Raw genomic sequence first — 20,855 nt, 5'->3', positions numbered from 1 at the left:
TCTTCTAATCCATTATCATTACTTTGACTTTATTTTGGTCTTCTTTGCTTTCTTTCATCAATGTTTTGTAGTTTTAGTGTGCAAGTCTTACACTTCTTTTGTTATGTTTATTCCTTATTTTATTCTTTCTGATGTTTTATAAATGGAATTGTTTTCTTAGGTTCATTTTCAGTTATAGAAATTTCTAGTGTATAAAAATGTAATTTATTTTTGTGTAATAAATCTTGTATCTGTAACCATGCTGAACTTATTAGTTCTAAAAGTTTTTCAATGGACTTAAATTATCATTTTCAAGGTTTGTTTTGTTGTTGTTGTTGTTGTTGTTTTAAGACTTTATTTGACAGAGATCACAAGTAGGCAGAGAGGCAAGCAGAGAGGAGAAAGCAGACTCCCCACTGAGCAGTGAGCCTGATATGGGGCTTGATCCCAGGATCCTGCGATCATGATCTGAGCTGAAGGCAGAGGCTTTAACCCACTGAGCCTCCCAGGCGCCCCTCGTTTTCAAGATTTTTAAAAGATAAATCTAAGTCCATTTTTAAGACTATCTATGTACAAGATCATATCATCGGCAAATAGGGACAGTTTTACATCTTCCTTTTTCAATCTGTATGCCTTTTATATCTTTTCTCTTGTCTAATTGCCCTGGCTAGAACAAAATAGTCCAATGTTGAATAGAAGTAGCAGGAGTGGACATCTCTGTCTTGTTACTGGAAAGCATCCATAGTGTTTTACCATTAAGTATAATGTAAATTGTGTGCTATCTATAAATATTGTTTATCAAGTTGAGGATGTTCCTTACTATTCTTAGTTCGTAGAGTGTTGTTGTTTTTTTTTTTTTATCATGAAAGTTTGCTGAATTTTGTCAAATGCTTTTTCTGTATTTATTAACATGATCATCAGGTTTTGCCTTTATTTTGTTAATACGGTATATTATATTGATCAATTTTTAAACATTAAATCTGCTTTGTGTTATTGAGATAAATCCCAGTTGTTCATAGGTATGATCCTGAGCTTACCTTGTCCAAAAGACACACCAAGGTAACAGCTACCTTTATGCAATTAACTCTGAAAATGACCTGAAGGCTGGCACTTCAGGCTTTCCATAGCTAGTTGCAGAGAAAATGCCACACTAAAAAGGGTAGGAGAGGCAGAGATACTATTAGGAACCAACCCCCAGAGTTACCAACCACAAATGGCAGGGACAACACAAGCAAAGAGAAGCAAGAGTATCAGACCCCATACGAGGTATCCCCAGCACTGAGAACTGCACTGGGAAGACAAGTCCTCATAATATCTAGCTTTAAAAACTAGCAGGGCTTAACTCTGTGAGATTTAAAAATCAGTGTGCCTGACTCCAGGAGAGCTGGAGGGCAATAGGAAACCAAGTCCCTGCATTTAACAGCCAACGTACTGAATAATTCAGTCCAAGACACAGCACAAAAGCAGCACCTGGAGTATACATAAAGGAAATTTATTAGTATCAGAGAGCATGCCAGAGGGGCAAACACCTGCAGATTTCTGCAGGAGCAAAAGTGCTAGAGGGCACCATTTCTCCTCCTTTCCCCAAGCCTAGATAGCCAGACATTTGCAGGAGCCAGGGATAATACTCTCCATCTCTCTTAGCATCTCATACCCTGCCCCGTTGTTCCCCTGTGGCCCCACCCCAATGCACCCACCTTAGCAAGCAGTTCTCCAAAGTGCTTCCTACTCTACCACATGCAGCAGGAAGCCTCAGCCAGTACCAGTGCCACTCCAAAGTGACTCCTCCCCTGAGGAGATAGAGGAGATAACTACACATCAATATACCCTGTTCCTGCAGACAGGCCTCTTAGCTGGCTATGCAGGGAGCAATCCATTTCTTTCTGTGTGCCTACAGCCATGGCAGAAATGCTAACTATAGATGGCTATGCTACCTGCTGGTCTCTTGTACCAATGAATCTGCAGCAGCCAGGCCATTCAACAGTACAGGAAACAAACCATGTTCAGTGTACCTATAACAGACAAAGCAGGCCACTGAAGCCAGCTGGGCTTTAAAAAGTCATGGCTTAGACACAACAGGAGGGTCCACAGAGCCCACAGAGGAGACACCCCTGGATTGCTTGATTCTGGTAGCTGGGGTAAATTGCACAGTAAGGTACCACAACACCTCTTCTACACAAAGCCACTACTTTCAAGACCAGGAAATGTAGCTGACCTTTCTAATACATACAACAAACACAGAGAGTTAGACAAAATGAGGAGACAAAGGATTATGTCCCAAATTAAAGAACAAGACAAAATCAACAGTAAAAGAGCTAAATGAAATGGAGATAAGAAATATGCCTGATAAAAAATTCAAAGTAGTGGTCATAAAGATACTCACTGGATTTTAGAAAACAATGAGAATGTCAACAAAGAGATAAAAAAATTTTTTTGAGAGAAAGAAAGAAAAAGTAAAAGAAAGAAAGAAAGGCAAAAGAATCAGTGTGGGGCACCTGAGTGGCTCAGTGGGTTAAGCCTCAGGTCATGATCTCAGGGTCCTGGGATCAAGCGCTGCATCAGGCTCTTTGCTCAGCAGGGAGCCTGCTTCCCCCCTCTGTCTCCATCTGCCTGGCTCTCTGTCTACCTGTCTACCTCTCTCTCTGTCTACCTCTCTGTCAAATAAATAAATAAAATCTTAAAAAAAAAAAAGGAAAGAAAGAAAGAACCAGTAAGAGCTGAAGAATTCAATAACTATAAAGAAAAAATACACTAGAGGGACTCAAAAGCAGAGTAGAGGATGCAAAATGGATCAGTGATGTGGTAGATGGGATAACGGAAAGAAACAAAGCTGAACAGCAACAAGAAAAACTAATAAAACATGAGAATGAGTTGAGGGAAATCTGTGGCATCATTAAGAATAATAACATTCACATTATAGGCATCCCGGAAGGAAAAGAGAAAGGAGAAGAAAACTTATTTGAAGAAATAATAGCTGAAGACTTCCCTAATCTGAGGGTAAAAAACAGATATCCACATCCTGAAACCACAAAGAACCCCAAATAAGATGAGACCAAAGAGATCCACATCAAGACACATAATAATTAAAATGACAAAGATTAAAGATAAGCAGAGAACTGTAAAAAGCATCAAAAGAAAAGCAACTACTCACATATAAGGGAAACCATATAAGCCTATAATATGATTTTTCAGCAGAAACTGTGCAGGCCAGAAGAGAGTGGCCTGATATGTTCAAAATGCTGAAAGGAAAAAAACCTACCACCAAGAATACTTTACCCAGGAAGATTACCATTCAAATTAGGAAGATAAAGAGTTTTCTGAATAACATGTATTAAAGGAATTCATCACCACTAAACTAGCCTTATAAAAATGTTAAAGAGAATTATTATTATTTTTTTTACTTACACTGATAATGCTTTATTTTTATTTTTTCAGTTGAGAGTTAAGTATACATATGATCATTATGTTTTGTTTTGGGGGTCTTCTGCATCTTTGCATACTTGGAAAACAATTTTTTTATTGAAGATATTAAAAATCCAGCTCAACAACTACAGTTTTCATTTAGAAAATATTCTTAAGCTCTTTGTCTTCTAGGGAGCATACACAGAGGCAGAAAATCTCCCTCCTTTAGTGTGACCCTTCTCCACATTATTATGCTTAAAGTCCTTCCCATGCTGCAATCTGGAACATATAAGGTTAAGTACCATATGCCTCATGTCATGAGGCACACTGCAGAATAAATGAGATTTCTTTGATGTTTTATTGGGTTGCACCCTGAAGCTTTCTTTACAATACCTTGTATCCAAGAGCACAGAGAAGAATCTGATATTTATTTGGACCATGTTTTATTTCTCCTGGACCTTTCATACCTCAGCAGTATAGCAGGCAACCAAACATCTAATCCATGAAGCAGGAAAACTACTAATGTTTATCCATCAAGTCAAATGGACAAGTGAGCTACTGGGGCTAAAAAGAATTCTTTAGGTGAAAAAGAAAAGGGCCTAACTAGAAGAAAATTATGAAAGAAAAAAATCTAATGGGTAAAAGCAAACATGGTAAAGGTAGTAGTAGATTAATCCTTATATGACGGTTAAAAGACAGAAGTATTAAGTAAGTTATACCTAAAATATTAGCTAATGGATTCACAAAGTAAAAAGATGTAAACTCTGACAATACATACATAAAATGTGAAAGGGAAATTAAAAATGCTTTTAGAATGTGTTCAAATTTAAGCAACCATCAATTTAATATAGACTGCTGTGTACTTAGGATGTTACATATGAACTTCATGGTAACCACAAATCAAAACCTGCAATATATAAATGAAAAATAAAGAGTAAACAAGTCAACCATAACGTTAAAAAAAGCCATCAAACCTGGGGGAAGAGAGCAAGAGAAGAAAGGAACAGAAAAGACCTACAAAACCACCAGAAAACAATTAACAAAATGGCAGTAAGTACATATCCATTTGTAATTACTTTAAGTGTAAATGATATAAATGCTCTAATCAAAAGACACAGGGTGGCAGAATAGTTAAAAATGTACAAGACCCAGTGCACCTGGGCGGTTCAGTGGGTTAAGCCTCTGCCTTCAGCTCAGGTCATGATCTTGGGGTCCTGGGATCAAGCCCTGCGTCAAGCCCTGGGATCAAGCCCTCTCTGCTCAGCGGGGAGCCTGCTTCCCCTCTCTCTTCGCCTGCCTCTCTGCCTACTTGCGATCTCTGTCAAATAAATAAATAAATAAAATCTTTAAGAAAAAAAAAATGTATAAGACCCATCCATATGCTGCTGTAAGAATCTCACTTCAGACCTAAGGACATACAGACTGAAAGTGAAAGGATGAAAAAGCATTTTCATTTCATCCAAACAGGAGAGAGAAAAATAAAAACAGGATAGCAATAGTTATCAGACAAAATAGACTTTTTAAAAATATTTTTATTTATTTATTTGACAGAGAGAGATCACAAGCAGGCAGAGAGGCAGGCAGAGAGAGAGGAGGAAGCAGGCTCCCTACTGAGCAGAGAGCCCTATGCAGAGCTCGATCCCAGGACTCTGAGATCATGACCTGAGCCGAAGGCAGAGGCTTAACCCACTGAGCCACCCAGGTGCCCCCAAAATAGACTTTTTTAAAAAGATTTATTTATTTTGAGAGAGAGAGAGTCGGAGGGGGGCATCAGGAAGGTGCAGAAGGAGAGGGAGAGAGACTCTCCAGCAGACTCCATGCTGAGCACAGAGTCACATGTGGGGCTCATTCTCAAGACAGTGAGATCATGACCCAAGCTAAAATCAAGAGTCAGACACTTAACCAACTGAGCCATCTAGGTACCCCCAAAATAGACTTTAAAACAAAGACTGTAGCAAGAGACTTAAGGTGTTACATACTGATAAAGGGATCAATCCAGTAAGAGAATATAACAATTGTAAAGATCTATGTACCCAACAAAGAAGAACCTAAATACCTAAAAGTAAATATTAACAGACATAAAGGGAGAAACTGATGGTAATACAGTACTAGTATGAAACTTTAACACTCCGTTTACATCAATGGATAGATCACCCACACAGAAAATCAGCAAGGAAACAGTGTATTTAACAACACATTAGACAAAATGGACCTAACAGATACATACAGAACATTCCATTCAAAAAGAGAGTACATATTTGTCTCAAGTGCACATGAAACATTCTCCAAGATAGATCACCTTAGATCACAAAACAAGCTTCAATAAATTTAAGAAAATTGAAATTGTATCAAGCATCTCTCCAACCACAATGCAATGATACTAGAAATCAATTACAAGGAAAAAACCTGAAACCTCTTCTTTAAACATTTGGTCAATTCACCATGGAGTCAACTTAGCCTAACCTTTCTTTTGTAAGAATTTTCTTTTTTCTTTCTTTCTTTCTATTCTTTTTTTTTATTTTTTTTTAAGATTCATTCATCCACTTTGAGAGAGTAAGAGAGAGAGAGAGCAGAGGGAGAAGGAGAGAGAGAATCTCAAGCAGATGCCTGTTGAGCACAGAGCCAAAGCAGTGCTCAGTCTCACAACCCTGAGATCATGACCTGAGCTGAAATCAAGAGTTGGACACTCAACTGACTAAGCCACCCAGGCGCATCTATCTTTGTAATCACTAATTCTATTTCCTCATTATTTATTTACTGAGAATTTCTGCTTCTTCTTGTGTCAGTGTCACAGGTTTGTGTCCTTCTAGGAACTTGTCGATTTTGGCTAGGTTATCTGATTTGTTGGCATATAGTTGTTAGTAATATTCCCTTATAATCCTTTATAATTCTGTAAGGTCTGTTGTGTTATTTTCATTTCTGATTTTTTTGTTAAATTTATTTTTTATTTATTTTCAGCATAACAGTATTCATTATTTTTGCACCACACCCAGTGCTCCATGCAATCCGTGCCCTCTATAATACCCACCACCTGGTACCCTGACCTCCCACCCCCTGCCCCTTCAAAACCCTCAGATTGTTTTTCAGAGTCCATAGTCTCTCATGGTTCATCTCCCCTTCCAATTTCCTCCAACTCCCTTCTCCTCTCTATCTCCCCATGTCCTCCATGCTATTTGTTATGCTCCACAAATAAGTGAAACCATATGATAATTGACTCTCTCTGCATCATCTTTCCAGTCCCATCCATGTTGCTACAAAAGTTGGGTATCCATCCTTTCTGATGGAGACATAATACTCCATAGTGTATATGGACCACATCTTCCTTATCCATTTGTCCATTGAAGGGCATCTTGGTTCTTTCCACAGTTTGGCGACCGTGGCCATTGCTGCTATAAACATTGGGGTACAGATGACCCTTCTTTTCACTACATCTGTATCTTTGGGGTAAATACCCAGGAGTGCAATTGCAGGGTTATAGGGAAGTTCTATTTTTAATTTCTTGAGGAATCTCCACACTGTTCTCCAAAGTGGCTGCACCAACTTGCATTCCCACCAACAGTGGAAGAGGGTTCCCCTTTCTCCACATCCCCTCCAACACATGTTGTTTCCTTCTTCATTATTTCCTTCCTTCTTGTTTTGGCTTTACTTTGTTCATCTCTTTTTGGTTTCTTAACTAGATTAAAATTTCTTAAACCCCTCCTTCAACTTTATTATTCAGTCTATAAGATTAGATTAGGTTAGATTATTGATTGACATCTTACTTCCTTTTTAAGTAAATTGTGGTCCAGTAGGTCTCAGGCCTCCGCAACTGCCATGGTGTTGCTCAGTGAGCAGATAGCCCATTGCATTCCAGCCACATTGCCTTCTGGCATCATGGCTGGATGGTTGTTGAAACTAGCTGGAAACCAATCTACAAACTGAACAGAATTCTTTGACTTTATGGCTGCATTTCCAGCATTCACATCCCTAGGAACCACATTCCCTCTGATTAGTAAGCAGCAAACCATATAATTGCCAAGCAGAAAATCACACTTGACTAGCTGGCTAGAGAACTTAAAGAATGCAGTGGTATATCTAAAAGAGAGCTACTCATGATGGGTTTTGTCAGCAGAGATGATGAAGGCAAAGTTTATCATGGGGAAATGTATTCTCAGATAGGTACATTGTCAGTCTGGAATTTGATTATTACATCTATATTCAAGGGCCCTTCAATCCAAAGGGAAACAGCAATGGAAGACCTATCAACCTATTTATGCAGGAATAAGAGGGGTGTTCTACAACAAGTATATGATGGCACAAGTCATAGATGTTCACAGATGGTGAGGATAGAGTTGTAAGGCTCTACTACAGCAGTGGAGACCCTGAGGGCTGGATACAAAAAACTCCAATTTAATATTCCCATTATATTCTATCAAAAGCCACACCACTGGGGTGCCTGGGTAGCTCAGTTGGTTAAGTGTCCAACTCTTGATCTCAACTCAGGTCTTGTCTCAGGATTGTGAGCTCAAGCCCCACACTGGGGTCTACACTGGGCACAGAGCCTACTTTAAAAAAAAAAAAAAGCCACACCATTAAGAGAGATATACATGTGATTCAATGCCTCCTCCAAAACTTAAGAAAATTAAAAATACCTTAAGTTCACTGCAGTGTTCTGACAAGTTTTGGATCCTCTCTAGTTCAAGATTGACAATCTCTGACCCCACAGAATTGCGAACTCAGTCATGGTTGTTTGCGGCATCTTCCTTTATGCTAAGAAGCTGCTCTGAGTAGAGGAGTGAATTGTACTTCCCTGCAAGAATCTCATCTGTAACAGTTTGTTCTAGATCTGGGAAGAGTTCTCTGGGCACACATGTCTCAGCTCTTGCCTCACAAAATAAGGTATCAAAAGGCATTCATATTCTCTATTTTAATATTTTCCAACTGATCCTTTTTATTGTCAAGAATGATGTCACCTTGTTAGATTCTACATTCCAGGCAAGAGTGTTCCCAGAAAGTGCTCCCAATCTGAATTCCAGCTTTGTCAATGTTAACAGAAAGGCATTTCCTTATGCTGATCTGAAGGTGTCAACACTGCTCTGTGGTAGTGATTCTAAGTTGTGTCTCTTACAAATAGTACATAATTTAATATTTTTGATTATACTCTTCTAGTTTCTATCTTTTGTTTGGAAAGCTTAATACATTTTTATTTAATGTGTTAATTTAGGTGCATTTTACATCTTTCATTTTGCTTTCTGCTTTCAGTTATCTTGTATCTTTCCTGTCTCTCTGTATCCTCATTATTGTCTTCTTTAGTGTTAGATATTTCTAATATACCATTCCCTTGTTTCCCCTTTACCACAGTTTTTATTTTCTTAATGGTTCCTAAGGTAATTACAATTAAAATCTTACTTAAAGCCTTCCAGTTTGGGTTAATACCACTTAATTTCAATACCAACAATTTCAATGTTCAAGAGCAAACAAAAACTTTGTCACAATATACTTCCATTTGCTCTCCTCTCTTTTGTGCTGTAATTGTCAACAAATTGTAACTTTACACACTGTAAGCCCCTTAATATAGTTTTATGATTAGTTAATGCTTCATGCAGTTTTCTTTTAACTCAAAAGAGTTCAAATAAAAATATATTTATACTGTTGTCTATATTTACCTACATAGTTACCTTTTTTTTCTTCCCACCACCAGGTTCACCCAACCTCCCACCTCCTCCCCTCCAAAACCCTCATTTTTTTCTCAGAGTCCAGTCTCTCATGGTTTGTCTCCCCATCCAATTTCCCCCAACTCACTTCTTCTCTCCATTTCCCAGTGTCCTCTGTGTTATTCTTTATGCTCCACAAGTAAGTGAAACCATATGATAATTGACTCACTCTGCTTGACTTATTTCACTCAACATAATCTCCTCCAGTCCCATCCATGTTGATACAAAAGTTGGGTATTCAACCTGTCTGAAGGAGGCCTAATACTCCATTGTATATATGGGCCATTTCTTCTTTATCTATTCATCTGTTGAAGGGCATCTTGGTTCTTTCCACAGTTTGGTGACTGTGGCCATTGATGCTATAAACAATGGAGCACAGATGGCCCTTCTTTTAAACTACATCTGTATCTTTGGGGTAAATACCAGTAGTGCCATTGCAGGGTCACAAGGAAGCTCTATTTTAAATTTCCTAAGGAATCTCCACACTGTTTTCCAAAGTGACTGCACCAATTTGCATTCCCACCAACAGTGTAAGAGGGTTCCCCTTTCTCCACATCCTCTCCAACACATGTTGTTTACTGTCTTATTAATTTTGGCCATTCTAACTGGTGTAAGGTGGTATCTCAGGTATCTCAGTGTGGTTTTGATTTGAATTTCCCTGATGGCTAAGGATGATGAACATTTTTTCATGTGTCTGTTAGCCATTTATATGTCTTCTTTGGAGAAGTGTCTGTTCATGTCTTCTGCCCATTTTTTGACATGATTATCTGTTTTGTGTGTGTTGAGATTGAGGAGTTCTTTATAGATCTTGAATATCAGCCCTTTGTCTGTAGTGTCATTTGCGAATATCTTCTCCCATTCTATAGGTTGCCTCTTTATTTTGTTGACTGTTTCCTTTGCTGTGCAGAAGTTTTTGATCTTGATGAAGTCCCAAAAGTTCATTTTCACTTTTGTTTCCTTTGCCTTGGAGACATGTGAAAAAAGTTGTTGTGGTCAATGTCGGAGAGGTTACTGCCTGTGTTGAAGAGGTTACTGCCTATATTCTCCTGTAGGATTTTGATAGATTCCTGCCTCATGTTGAGGTCACTTATCCATTTTGAGTTTATCTTTGTGTATGGTGTAAGAGAATGGCCGAGTTTCACTCTTCAATACATAGCTGTCCAATTTTCCCAGCACCATTTATTGTTGACCATAGAGTTGAGGGTCCATATCTGGGCTCTCTACTCTTCTACTGGTCTATGTGTCTGTTTTTGTGTCAGTACCATGCTGTCTTGGTGATCATAGCTTTGGAGTAAAGCTTGAAATCAGGCAACGTGATGTCCCCAGTTTTTTCTTTTTCAACATTTCCTTAGCAATTCAGGGTCTCTTTTGGTTCCATACAAATTTAAGGATTGTTTGTTTCAGCTCTTTGAAAAATGCCAGTGGAGTTTTGATCGGGATGGCATCGAAAGTATAGATTGGTCTAGGCAGTATAGACATTTTAACAATGTTTATTCTTCTGATCCATGAGCATGGAATGGTCTTCCATCTTTTTGTGTCTTCTTCAATTTCTTTCATGAGTGTTCTATAGATCCTCAAGTACAGATCCTTTACCTCTTTGGTTAGGTTTATTCCCAGGTATCTTATGGTTCTTGGTGCTACAGTTACCCTTACCAGTATCTTTATTTTTCTGTGTGAATTGAAGTTACTATCTAGTGTGCTTTCATTTCAGCCTATATATATATATACATATATACATATATACAGTATATGTATATATATATATAATATATGTATATAGTATACTATATATATGTGTGTGTATATATATATATATATGGCAGTTATTCTAGCAATAAAATCCCTCAATTTTTTGTGTATCTGAGAATGTCTTAATGTTACAATGTCTTAATATCACCATTTTTTGCTAGATATAAAATTTTTGGTTGAGCAGGTTTTCTTTCAGCACTTGGAATATGTCATCCAACTGAATTTTAACGTTTATTTTATTTTAGACTTTATTATTTCTAAAGAAAAATCAGCTGTTACTCTTACTGAGGATACCTCGTGTTCAATGAGTCATCAATCTTGCCACGTTCAAGATTCCCTCTTTAGCTCTTTTAGTAGTGTGATTATGACATGTTTGGTTGTAGATCTCTTGAAGTTTACCTTACTTTGAGTTTTCTAAACTTCTTAGATATGCAGATTCGTGTTTTTCATCAAATTTGGAAAATTCTCAGCCATTATTTCTTCAAATATACTTTCAACCACTTTCTCATCTCTCTTTCTAGACTCCCACTAGGCTGTTGGTATTCTTGAAGGTGTCTCCACAAACCTCTTCATTTTTTTGGTTTTCTTCATTCTTTTTTCTTTCTGTTCCTCATTCAAGATTATCTCAATTCACCCATATTTAAATTTACTGATCTTTTGTCAATCCAAACCTGCTCTTGAGCCTAATTTTTCATTCCAGTTATTGTACTTTTCAGCTCCCTAGTTTTTAATTATTTCCTACAATTTGTCTTTATTGATATTGTTCTCAGGCTTTCTATTAATTTTTTTTTTCAGAGAGTGAGAGGGGTTGAGTAAAGGAAGAGATAGAATGTTAAACAGGCTCCATTAACAGAGCCTGGCATGTGTTTTGATCACACAACCCTGCGATCATGACCTGCGTCAAAATCAAGAGTCAGATGCTCAACCAATTGAGCCACCCCAACTCCCCTGCCTTGGTCTTCTTGTAGCCTTCATCTTTATCTTCAAACACCAAAGGAAGTTCAGGAACTTCCTCAGCATGATGACCTTTAGACATGACCTGCACTGGTAAGGCTGAGGCAGCCAGGGCAGAGCAGATGATCTATTGCTTAACCAGCTCAGCCACCCAGGCACCCTTCCTTCAATTATTTAGATATGTATCCTGTAGTTCTTTGAACATATTTAGAATAGGTGATATAAACTCTTTGTGTACTAAATCCAACATCCAGGCTTGCTCTTAGACAGATTTTATTGTTTATTTTTTCTTGCATATGCACCATACTTTCCAGTTTCTTCACACATCTTTTTTTGTTTTCTCTCAAAACCAGATATTTTAAATATAACAATTTCCAACTTTGGAAACCAGACTTTCTCCTCTCAATCCAGTTTATTACTGAGTTTCACTGACAATGATGATGTTGTTTACTTGATGACTTTCCTGGAATAATTCTATGAAATCTATATTCTTTCTGAGTTCAGCTTAGCTTAGTGGTCAGCTAATACTTGGACAGACATTTCCTTAAAATGCCTGAAACCACTAAGTCTCCCAACCTTTGCTGAAAAGCTGTATCTTAGAGCTACACCTTCAACAACCCAGTAGTTTACAACTCTGCCTTAGCCTCCACATCCTGTTTTCCAGAACCTCAAGGTCAACCAGAGATGAAAGATCAGGACCTTTGCAGGACATGCTGAGAGCCTTGAACATGACCATGGCCTTTTAGAACCCCTAGAATTCATCAGAGCTTTTCAGTGCAGCCTATGAAGATCATTCCCAGATTTTCCTATTAAACTGTTTTCCCTCACAGGTGTTGCCACCTTAGACAGCTGTAATGTTAAACAATTGCCACAGTTTTTTCAACAAATGCCCTGGGAAAGGAGAAGAGTTTTTCCATTGAACAAATTCTGAGTCAGGTCAAGTAAGGACGAGCCCTGTAGAAGGGGCTTTCCCAGAAAAGGGGCTTTTCCCAAAAAAATCAGCTGCCAAACTGGTCAAATAGTGAGTTCTCTGGCAATGGCGTTTTTTGAGGAGCTCAAAACATTCTACCATTTCCATTGGCTGTTAAGCCACTGGTTTTCACAGCTAACATGATTGTGAAGCTGGGGACAGAGAGATAGGAATAGGGCAAGTTAAAACATGACAAAACTTGCGATTCTTACCAAAATTCAGATGTTTTTCCTTAAATATGTTCTTCAAATTGTTCCAAGTCCTTGATTAATTCCCAGAGTTCTGAAAAAGTTGATTTGGAAAATATCCGGCCAATGTTCTTGTTGCTTTTATGGAGGAAATTTTCAGAAGTCCTTACTCTGGCCAATCCAGAACTGCTTCCATATGCAGTTTTAGTGGCAGAAGACATGATTATACCAACAACAAAGAAATGATAAAGTATGTCATTTGCTGAGTTAAAAGAGAGACGCTAAAAAGAATTTAACAAATGTTGACATTTAAATACACCCTGAAATGACATAGCACTGACACTACAAAATGAACAAGAGGCTTCCCATAATTTTTTTTTTAAACATTTATTTGACGGAGAGAAGTGAGCACAAGTGGGAAGTGGGACAGAGGGAGATGGAGAGGGAGAAGTATAAGAGGCTTGATCCCAGGACCCTGGGATCATGATCTGAGCGAAAGGCAAACAGTTAACCAACTGAACCACCTAGGTACACCATCCACAAATTTCTTTTGAGAAAAAGTTTATACTCCTAATTCTCTTCTTTTCAGTAACTTGATCTAAAACAGGACATTTTCTTCACATCATTTGCTTTAGTGAAATATGCTGTCCTTGACTCCTTCCTCACCCCCTTTATTTCCCTGCTCAAATCACCCTTTCTGGTTAGCTATTTTATTCAAAAGTAAATAGAACTGTGTGATTCAGCTGCTCACAATATTATAATAGTCTAGAACAACTCAGAACCCTCTAAGATCTGTCCCCAAAATACTTTTCCAAGCCTATTTCTCAGCTCCCCCATTAATGTTCTATATTCCAGCCAGATTCTTGCCTTCTCCCAAATCTACTCTTAATTTCCTTGGCCTGGAATTCCTTCTCTAATTCCAAAAAAATAAAACCCTACTCCTCCTCTAAAATGGTTCAAATGTCTATTCCTCAACCTCATCACTCTTCTCTTGCCTTCCTTTCTTGTAGTGACATACATTATTATTTTTCTTATAGCTTATTATATACTGCATTATTCTCAAACTGCCCATAGGGCAGTGAACATATCTGCTTGGCTTTTCATTGCATATATATATATATTTGCCTTTATATATATATATAATACATATATATTATATATATATATATAATTATATAATTTCTTGTTGCTTTTGTGGCATTGAAGAGATACTTAAAATTTTTCTCTTTCCATCACACATCATTATTTGCCATTTTTAAACAATAAACAAAAATTCTAGCTTCATATGCCAAAAAATCGGATTCTCATCCCAGTTTCACAAGAAGTTGCTATTTGTGGAAAAAAAAAAAGAGAGAGAGAGAGAGAGCACATCAATTTTGGCAAACACTGGGTTAAATAAAGCAAAACACGTTTCAGGTGTGCCTGGGTGGCTCCGTCAATTTAAGTGTCTGCCTTCAGCTCAGATTATGATCCTAGGGTCCTGGAATCAAACCCCACACTGGGCTCCCTGGTCAGCAGGGAGCCTGCTTCTCTCTCTCCCTCTGCTGCTCCCCCTGTTGGTGCACTAGTAAATAAAATCTTTAAAAAAGAAATAACTGGGACGCCTGGGTGGCTCAGTTGGTTAAGCGGCTGCCTTCGGCTCAGGTCATGATCCCAGCGTCCTGGGATCAAGTCCCACATCAGGCTCCTTGCTCAGCAGGGAGCCTGCTGCTCCCTCTGCCTCTAGCCTGCCACTCTGTCTGCCTGTGCTTGCGCTCTAACAAATAAAATCTTAAAAAAAAAAAAAAAAGAAGAAAGAAACTAAACAGGTTTCTTTTCTAGACAACTTTTTAGAAACTTACCATCTAATATGCATAACCAATCTCCAACTTACCATTCATTATTTTCCAAACAACTAATCACAGAATTTTTTGTGCTAAACATCCCAAGGGACTAGGGTTCAGCAAACACACTTGGAAAATGCTGGTCTAATTCTTTATTTTAAACACTGGTATAAATAAAGTGATCTATTCTTTGTTCTCTTTAATTACCCAGCTTTACTTTACACCTGTGTCTTTTCAACTGAATCAGCTAAAATTAAGGTCTGCTATAAAATAGGAAACTCAAAAAGTGGCAATGGCTTGAGTATGTGACAATGGTTCCCTTTAGTATGCATTAGAATGACTTAAAGTGTTTGTTAAAGCACAGATTTTCAGGGTCTTCCCCTGAATTCTCATTTAGTAAATCTGGAATGGAGCCAAGAATTTGCATTTCTATTAAATTCCCAGGTGATGTTGAGGCTGCTGGTACAGGAATCATACTTTCATGTAAGGCTTTATTTTCTCAAATAGTATGAAAACTTGAAGCTACTACAGAGGCCCCAGAATCATTAAAGAAAACAGCTCCTTCTAACTTGCCACTCCATCATCCCAGTCATGGGGTTCATCCTCAAAGTCACCTCATGATGCAGGGAGGCTGCTTAAATTCTAACCACCATATTCACTTCTAGGCAATAAAAAAAGGGGTAAAGGCAAAAGAGCACATTTCCCAGCTAAGTCAGCTCCTTTTAAGGAGCCTTATTTGCAGGAACTTACTCAAAAGGCCTCAACTAATATAGGAAATGGTAAATATAGTCTTTTAGCCAAGTACACTGCCATCCCAAATGAAACTAGAATCTATTATCAAGGAAAAAAGGAAGGCTGGGTTTTAACTAGGCAACTAGAAACTCTACCACACTACTTTAGTCCACATGCACTTCAATCACCAAGTTCAACTGGTCTGCCTTCTAATTATTTCATAAATTTGTCCTATATGTATCATCACTATCTCTACTTCCCTAGACCTCGTATTCATTATTTCTCATCTACTTTATTATATTAACCTTCTAAACAGTCTCTCTACCTCCTATCCTGGTGGTAAACAGAAGGATTTTGAAGGAGCTAAAGCTGTTTTAAATCCTTCAATAACTCCATATTTTCTGTAAAATGATTAGTTATGTCTGAGCATTTTATTATTTTGTACAAAGACTTTACTCACCTACTACATGACTGTTCTCTGCCTTCTATTTTATACTATTAAACACAACAAAAAGTTTCTTTCAGTGCTTTTATCATACTTTTTCTGCCAATTAAGATACTCTCACCCCCTCCTTCAACTTTATTATTCAGTCTATAAAATTTAACATACTCTATCTTCCAGAAAGCATTCGGTGACATCCTTTCCCACAGTATAAGTACTCCTCCTGTGTACTCCTATAAAGCTCTGTACAAAGCTACCACTGATTATTCCACATTGTATTATGAAGATTTATTTGTATCTCTTTCTCAACAGATTGTGTGCTCTGTAAATATAAGGACAATGTTTTAATTACCTTTATATCCCCAGAACTGAGTACAAGGCCAATTATTTGTTGAATGTATCACCATCAGCTGGCTCATATAACTGAAAATCTGTATAGGATTTGCCCAAATATCTAATAACATTTTCTATTACAAATATCATAGTCTATGCAATTTCAAAAAGTACTATGGATAGAAAATTCTTCCTTAACAACTCCAGTTAAATGAAATTTCGAACTATACAATCTTGTGCATAGCCAAACATCTTTTATTTTTCACAACTGGAATGCCAAAGATACAACCCAACTAGCTCCAGAACACTTTCAGATTTTTTCTATTTATTTAACCAAACTAAACAAAGTTTTAAAAGGAACATCTGTAACAACAAAAAAAATACTAAATCTATCAAAATCAAAGTTGGCTTCATCATTTCTTGTCTTTTCCTTATGTTTATCCACATTCTCCATCTTTAATTCTTGTTTTCTTTATATTCAGTATCTTTTCCTGGATTTGGAGTTGATTTCCCCTTTGGCACCAAGAAACATTCAGCATTCAAAACTTGCTCAGCAGTCATTGAACTTCTACAATAGATCAAGCTATAGATGAGGGATTTGACATTATAATCCTGCAAGGAAAAAGACAGGTTATAAAACAAAAGTAAAATCAAAACAAAAGGACAAATCTGAAATAAGGAAGGAGGATCCATTTCAAAAACACTTTTATCAATAATACAGAGCTAATTTTTCCTATTTAGTTTTTTAAAGATTTCTACAAAATTAACTACTTTTTATTGGAAAGGAATTATTACTCTAATAATAAAACAATGGTGTTAGAGCAAAAGGAAAAACTGTAATAGGAAAGAGAATCACAGCAGAAATATCTCAAAAAACAAGTGAAACTAAAAAAACAAAGCAAAACAAACAAACAAACAAAAATTTTAAGTCTATTCCTTTTTCCTTTTTTATGGCCTGATCAGAGCTCAACACTGAAAATTTTACAGTGAAGCTTCTTTGGAAGGGTAACCTCCTTTACTGGTCAGCTAGTGATTAGTTTTGAAGTGATCTCCAGGAACTCCTCTACCACCACTACCATTATCATCGTCCATATGAGGAACCAAAAAAAATTTATTAATTTTTTAATTTTTTAATAAACATACAATGTATTTTTATCCCCAGGGGTACAAGTCTGTGAATCGCCAGGTTTACACATTTCACAGCACTCACCAAAGCACATACCCTCCCCAATGTCCATATCCCCACCACCCTCTCCCAACCACCCTCCCCCTAGCAACCCTCAGTCTGTTTTTTGAGATTGAGTCTTTTATGGTTTGTCTCCCTCCCGATCCCATCTTCTTTCATTTGAGGAACCAAAATTTATTAGGTACCACAATTTCAAGGAAATATTTCAAAGTTATTTGTATTATCACACATAAACAACGCTGTAATACTGCTCTTCCATTAATTCCACCTGACAAAGCAGCAGGGTATGCCTTTTTTTTTTTTCTGTCCCTCTATGATGACTCCAAACAGAACACACTTCACACTGAATAAAAATCACCTGTTCATTGCTAGTGTCCTCGTTAGACTCTAAGATCCTTAATATTGGAAATTTTAGTTTATCACTTCATCCCCAACAACTAGCACAGTAGCAGGGATATAGCAGATATTCAGTAAGTACTTGTTAAATTAATGAATGCCAATGCCCATACTGCACTCTACAGGATATGTTTCTAAACATACATAAAGACAGCACTTTCAGCTGGTAGAAACTTAACTAAAACTTATAAAATCCAGGGGCAATTGGGTGGCTCAGTTGGTTAAGCATCTGCCTCTGGCTCAGGTCATGATCCTAGGGTCCTGGGATTGAGTCCTGATTGGGCTCCTCACTCAGGAGGAAGCCTGCTTTTCCCTCTCCTACTCCCCTACCTGTTCTCTCTCTCTATTAAATAAATACTTGTTTAAAAAAAAAGGCATAGGGTGCCTGGGTGGCTCAGTGGGTTGGGCCTCTGCCTTCGGCTCAGGTCATGGTCCTGGGGTCCTGGGATCGAGTCCTGCATCGGGCTCTCTGCTCGGCAGGGGGCCTGCTTCCCTCTCTCTCTCTTCCTGCCTCTCTGCCTACTTGTGATCTCTCTCTGTCAAATAAGTAAATAAAATATTTTTTAAAAATTAAATATAAAAATAAAAATTTTTAAAAAGGCATATTAACGGGGCGCCTGGGTGGCTCAGTGGGTTGGGCCGCTGCCTTCAGCTCAGGTCATGATCTCAGGGTCCTGGGATCGAGTCCCTCATCAGGCTCTCTACTCAGCAGGGAGCCTGCTTCCCGCTCTCTCTCTCTGCCTGCCTCTCTGCCTACTTGTGATCTCTGTCTGTCAAATAAATAAATAAAATCTTTAAAAAAAAAAAAAGGCATATTAACTCCTGATTTTGGTTCAGGTCATGATCTCACATCAAACTCATGCTGGCAGAGAACGTGCTTAAGATTCTCACTCACCCTTTCCCTCTGCCCCTCTACCACTGTGCTTGTGCTTTCTCTCCCTCTAAAAATAATAATAATAATAATTGCTGAGAAGGTAAACAGGTACAGTCACTGTGGAAAATAGTATGAAGGATCCTCAAAAAAATTAAAACAGAACTACCACATAACCCAGCAATTCCACATCTGGGTATTTAGCTGAAGAAAACAACAACACTAACCCAAAAAGATATATGTACCCCCATGTTCACTGCAGTATTATTTATGATAACAAGGATATGGAAACAACCTAAGTGTCCACCAACAGAAAAATGGATAAAGAAAACATGATGTAGGGGCGCCTGGGTGGTTCAGTAAGTTCAGCCTCTGCCTTCGGCTCAGGTCATGATCCCAGGGTCCTGGGATCAAGCCTCACGTTGGGCTCTCTGCTGAGCAGGAAGCCTGCTTTCCCCTCTTTCTCTGCCTGACTCTCTGCTTATTTGTGATCTCTCTCTCTCTCTGTGTCAAATAAATAAATAAATGATTTTTGTAAGGAAAATCCACCCATAGATGGATAGAGAAGATGTGGTGTACACACACACACACACGGAAATGTTATTCAGCTATTTTTTAAAAATGAAAAAAAAAAATGAAATCTCATCATTTGCAATGACATGGAAGGACCTAGAGAGTATAATGCAAAGTGAAGCAAGTCAGTCAGAGAAAGACAAATACCATATGATTTTACTCGTGTGGAATTTAGAAACAAAACAAATGAGCAAAAGAAAGAAAAGGGAGAGAGACAAACCAAGAAACAGACTCTTAACTATCGATAACAAACTGATGGTTACCAGAGGGTAATGTGGGTAGATGTCTGGGATCAAGGAGTTCACTTGCCATGATGAGCACTGGGTGATGTATGGAATTGTTGAATCACTATATTGTACACTGAAGCTAATATAATACTGTATGTTAACTATACCAGAATTTAAAAAATAAAAGTACTATTCAATGGCAAAAAAAGAAAATATGATGTATGCATATATATATGTATATACATACACAATGGGAGTATTATTCAGCCATAAAAAAGAATGAAATCTTGTAATTTGTGTCAACATGGATGGATCTTGAGCATGATATACTAAATGAACTAAGAGAAAGATAAATGCCACATGATCTCACTTATATGTGGAATCTAAAACAAAACAAAAACAAAAACCAAGGTCATAGATACAGAGACCAGATCAGAAGTTGCCAGAGGCAAGGGGAACGGAGGAGGGGTGGGCAAAACTGGTGAAGAGGGTCAAAAAAGTACAAACTACCAGTTATAAGTCATGAAAATGCAATGTACAGAGGCATAGTGACTATTTAATACTATTGTACAGCCTATCTGAAAGTTGCTAAGAAGAGTAAATCTTGAAAGTTCTCATAACAAGTGAAAAAAATGTTTAGAACAATGTATGCTGATGCTAACTAGATGTTACTGTGGTGATTATTTTCCAATCTATACATATATCAAATCATTATGAAATTAAACTAATGTTATGTGTTAACTAATGTTATATATCAATTACACCTCTATTTTTAAAAATGGAAAAATAATCAAGTTTTGCTACATGATATATGTACTTTTGAATATAATTAAATTACTTATGAAGTTATTTTAAAAATAATAAAATCTGGGATGCCTGGGTGGCTCAGTGGGTTAAAGCCTCTGCCTTCAGCTCAGGACATGATCCTAGGGTCCCGGGATCAAGCCCCACATTGGGCTCTCTGCTCAGCGGGGAGCCTGCTTCCTCTTCTCTCTCTGCCTGCCTCTTCCTCTCTCTCTGCCTGCCTCTCTGCCTACTTGTGATCTCTGTCAAATAAATAAAATCTTTAAAAATAAAAATAATAATAATAATAATAATATCTACCTATAATCAATCCAATACAATAAAGAGTAAAATAAAAATAATGTCCTTAAGAAATAGAGAGGTATTATTTTCCCAACTACAAAAATAGTATATCATTAAGACAATTCTCCTTCAAATTAACCTATTAATTCAAAATATTTACAAAGTAACAACAATGTTTTTCAGAGGACTTAACAAGTTGGTGCCAAAATTCATAAGCAGAAATAAAATTACAGAATGACCGAAACAATGTT

The 20,855-nt window shown here is 37.5% G+C and overlaps 1 protein-coding gene and 1 pseudogene across 1 annotated transcript in view; both read right to left on the bottom strand.

Annotated features, from left to right (window-relative positions):
* Positions 1 to 7,175: 7,175 nt before the first annotated feature.
* LOC123394889 lies at positions 7,176 to 8,119 on the bottom strand (annotated as a pseudogene).
* Positions 8,120 to 16,502: 8,383 nt separating this feature from the next.
* The window catches only part of STK31 (serine/threonine kinase 31), an 89,577-nt gene continuing 85,224 nt past the window's right edge, over positions 16,503 to 20,855 (bottom strand). The window contains 2 exon segments of the mRNA XM_004743318.3: positions 16,503 to 16,739; positions 16,742 to 16,877. Of these exon segments, the coding sequence (XP_004743375.3) occupies positions 16,591 to 16,739; positions 16,742 to 16,877 (285 nt within the window). The 3' untranslated portion in view covers positions 16,503 to 16,590.

The sequence above is a fragment of the Mustela putorius genome, unplaced genomic scaffold (genome assembly GCF_011764305.1).
Source record: "Mustela putorius furo isolate JIRA1106 unplaced genomic scaffold, ASM1176430v1.1 tig00003845_pilon_pilon_pilon, whole genome shotgun sequence".
Lineage (NCBI taxonomy): Eukaryota > Metazoa > Chordata > Mammalia > Carnivora > Mustelidae > Mustela > Mustela putorius.
Note: the sequence above shows the minus strand (reverse complement) of the source record. Positions and strands in the feature narration are given on the sequence as shown.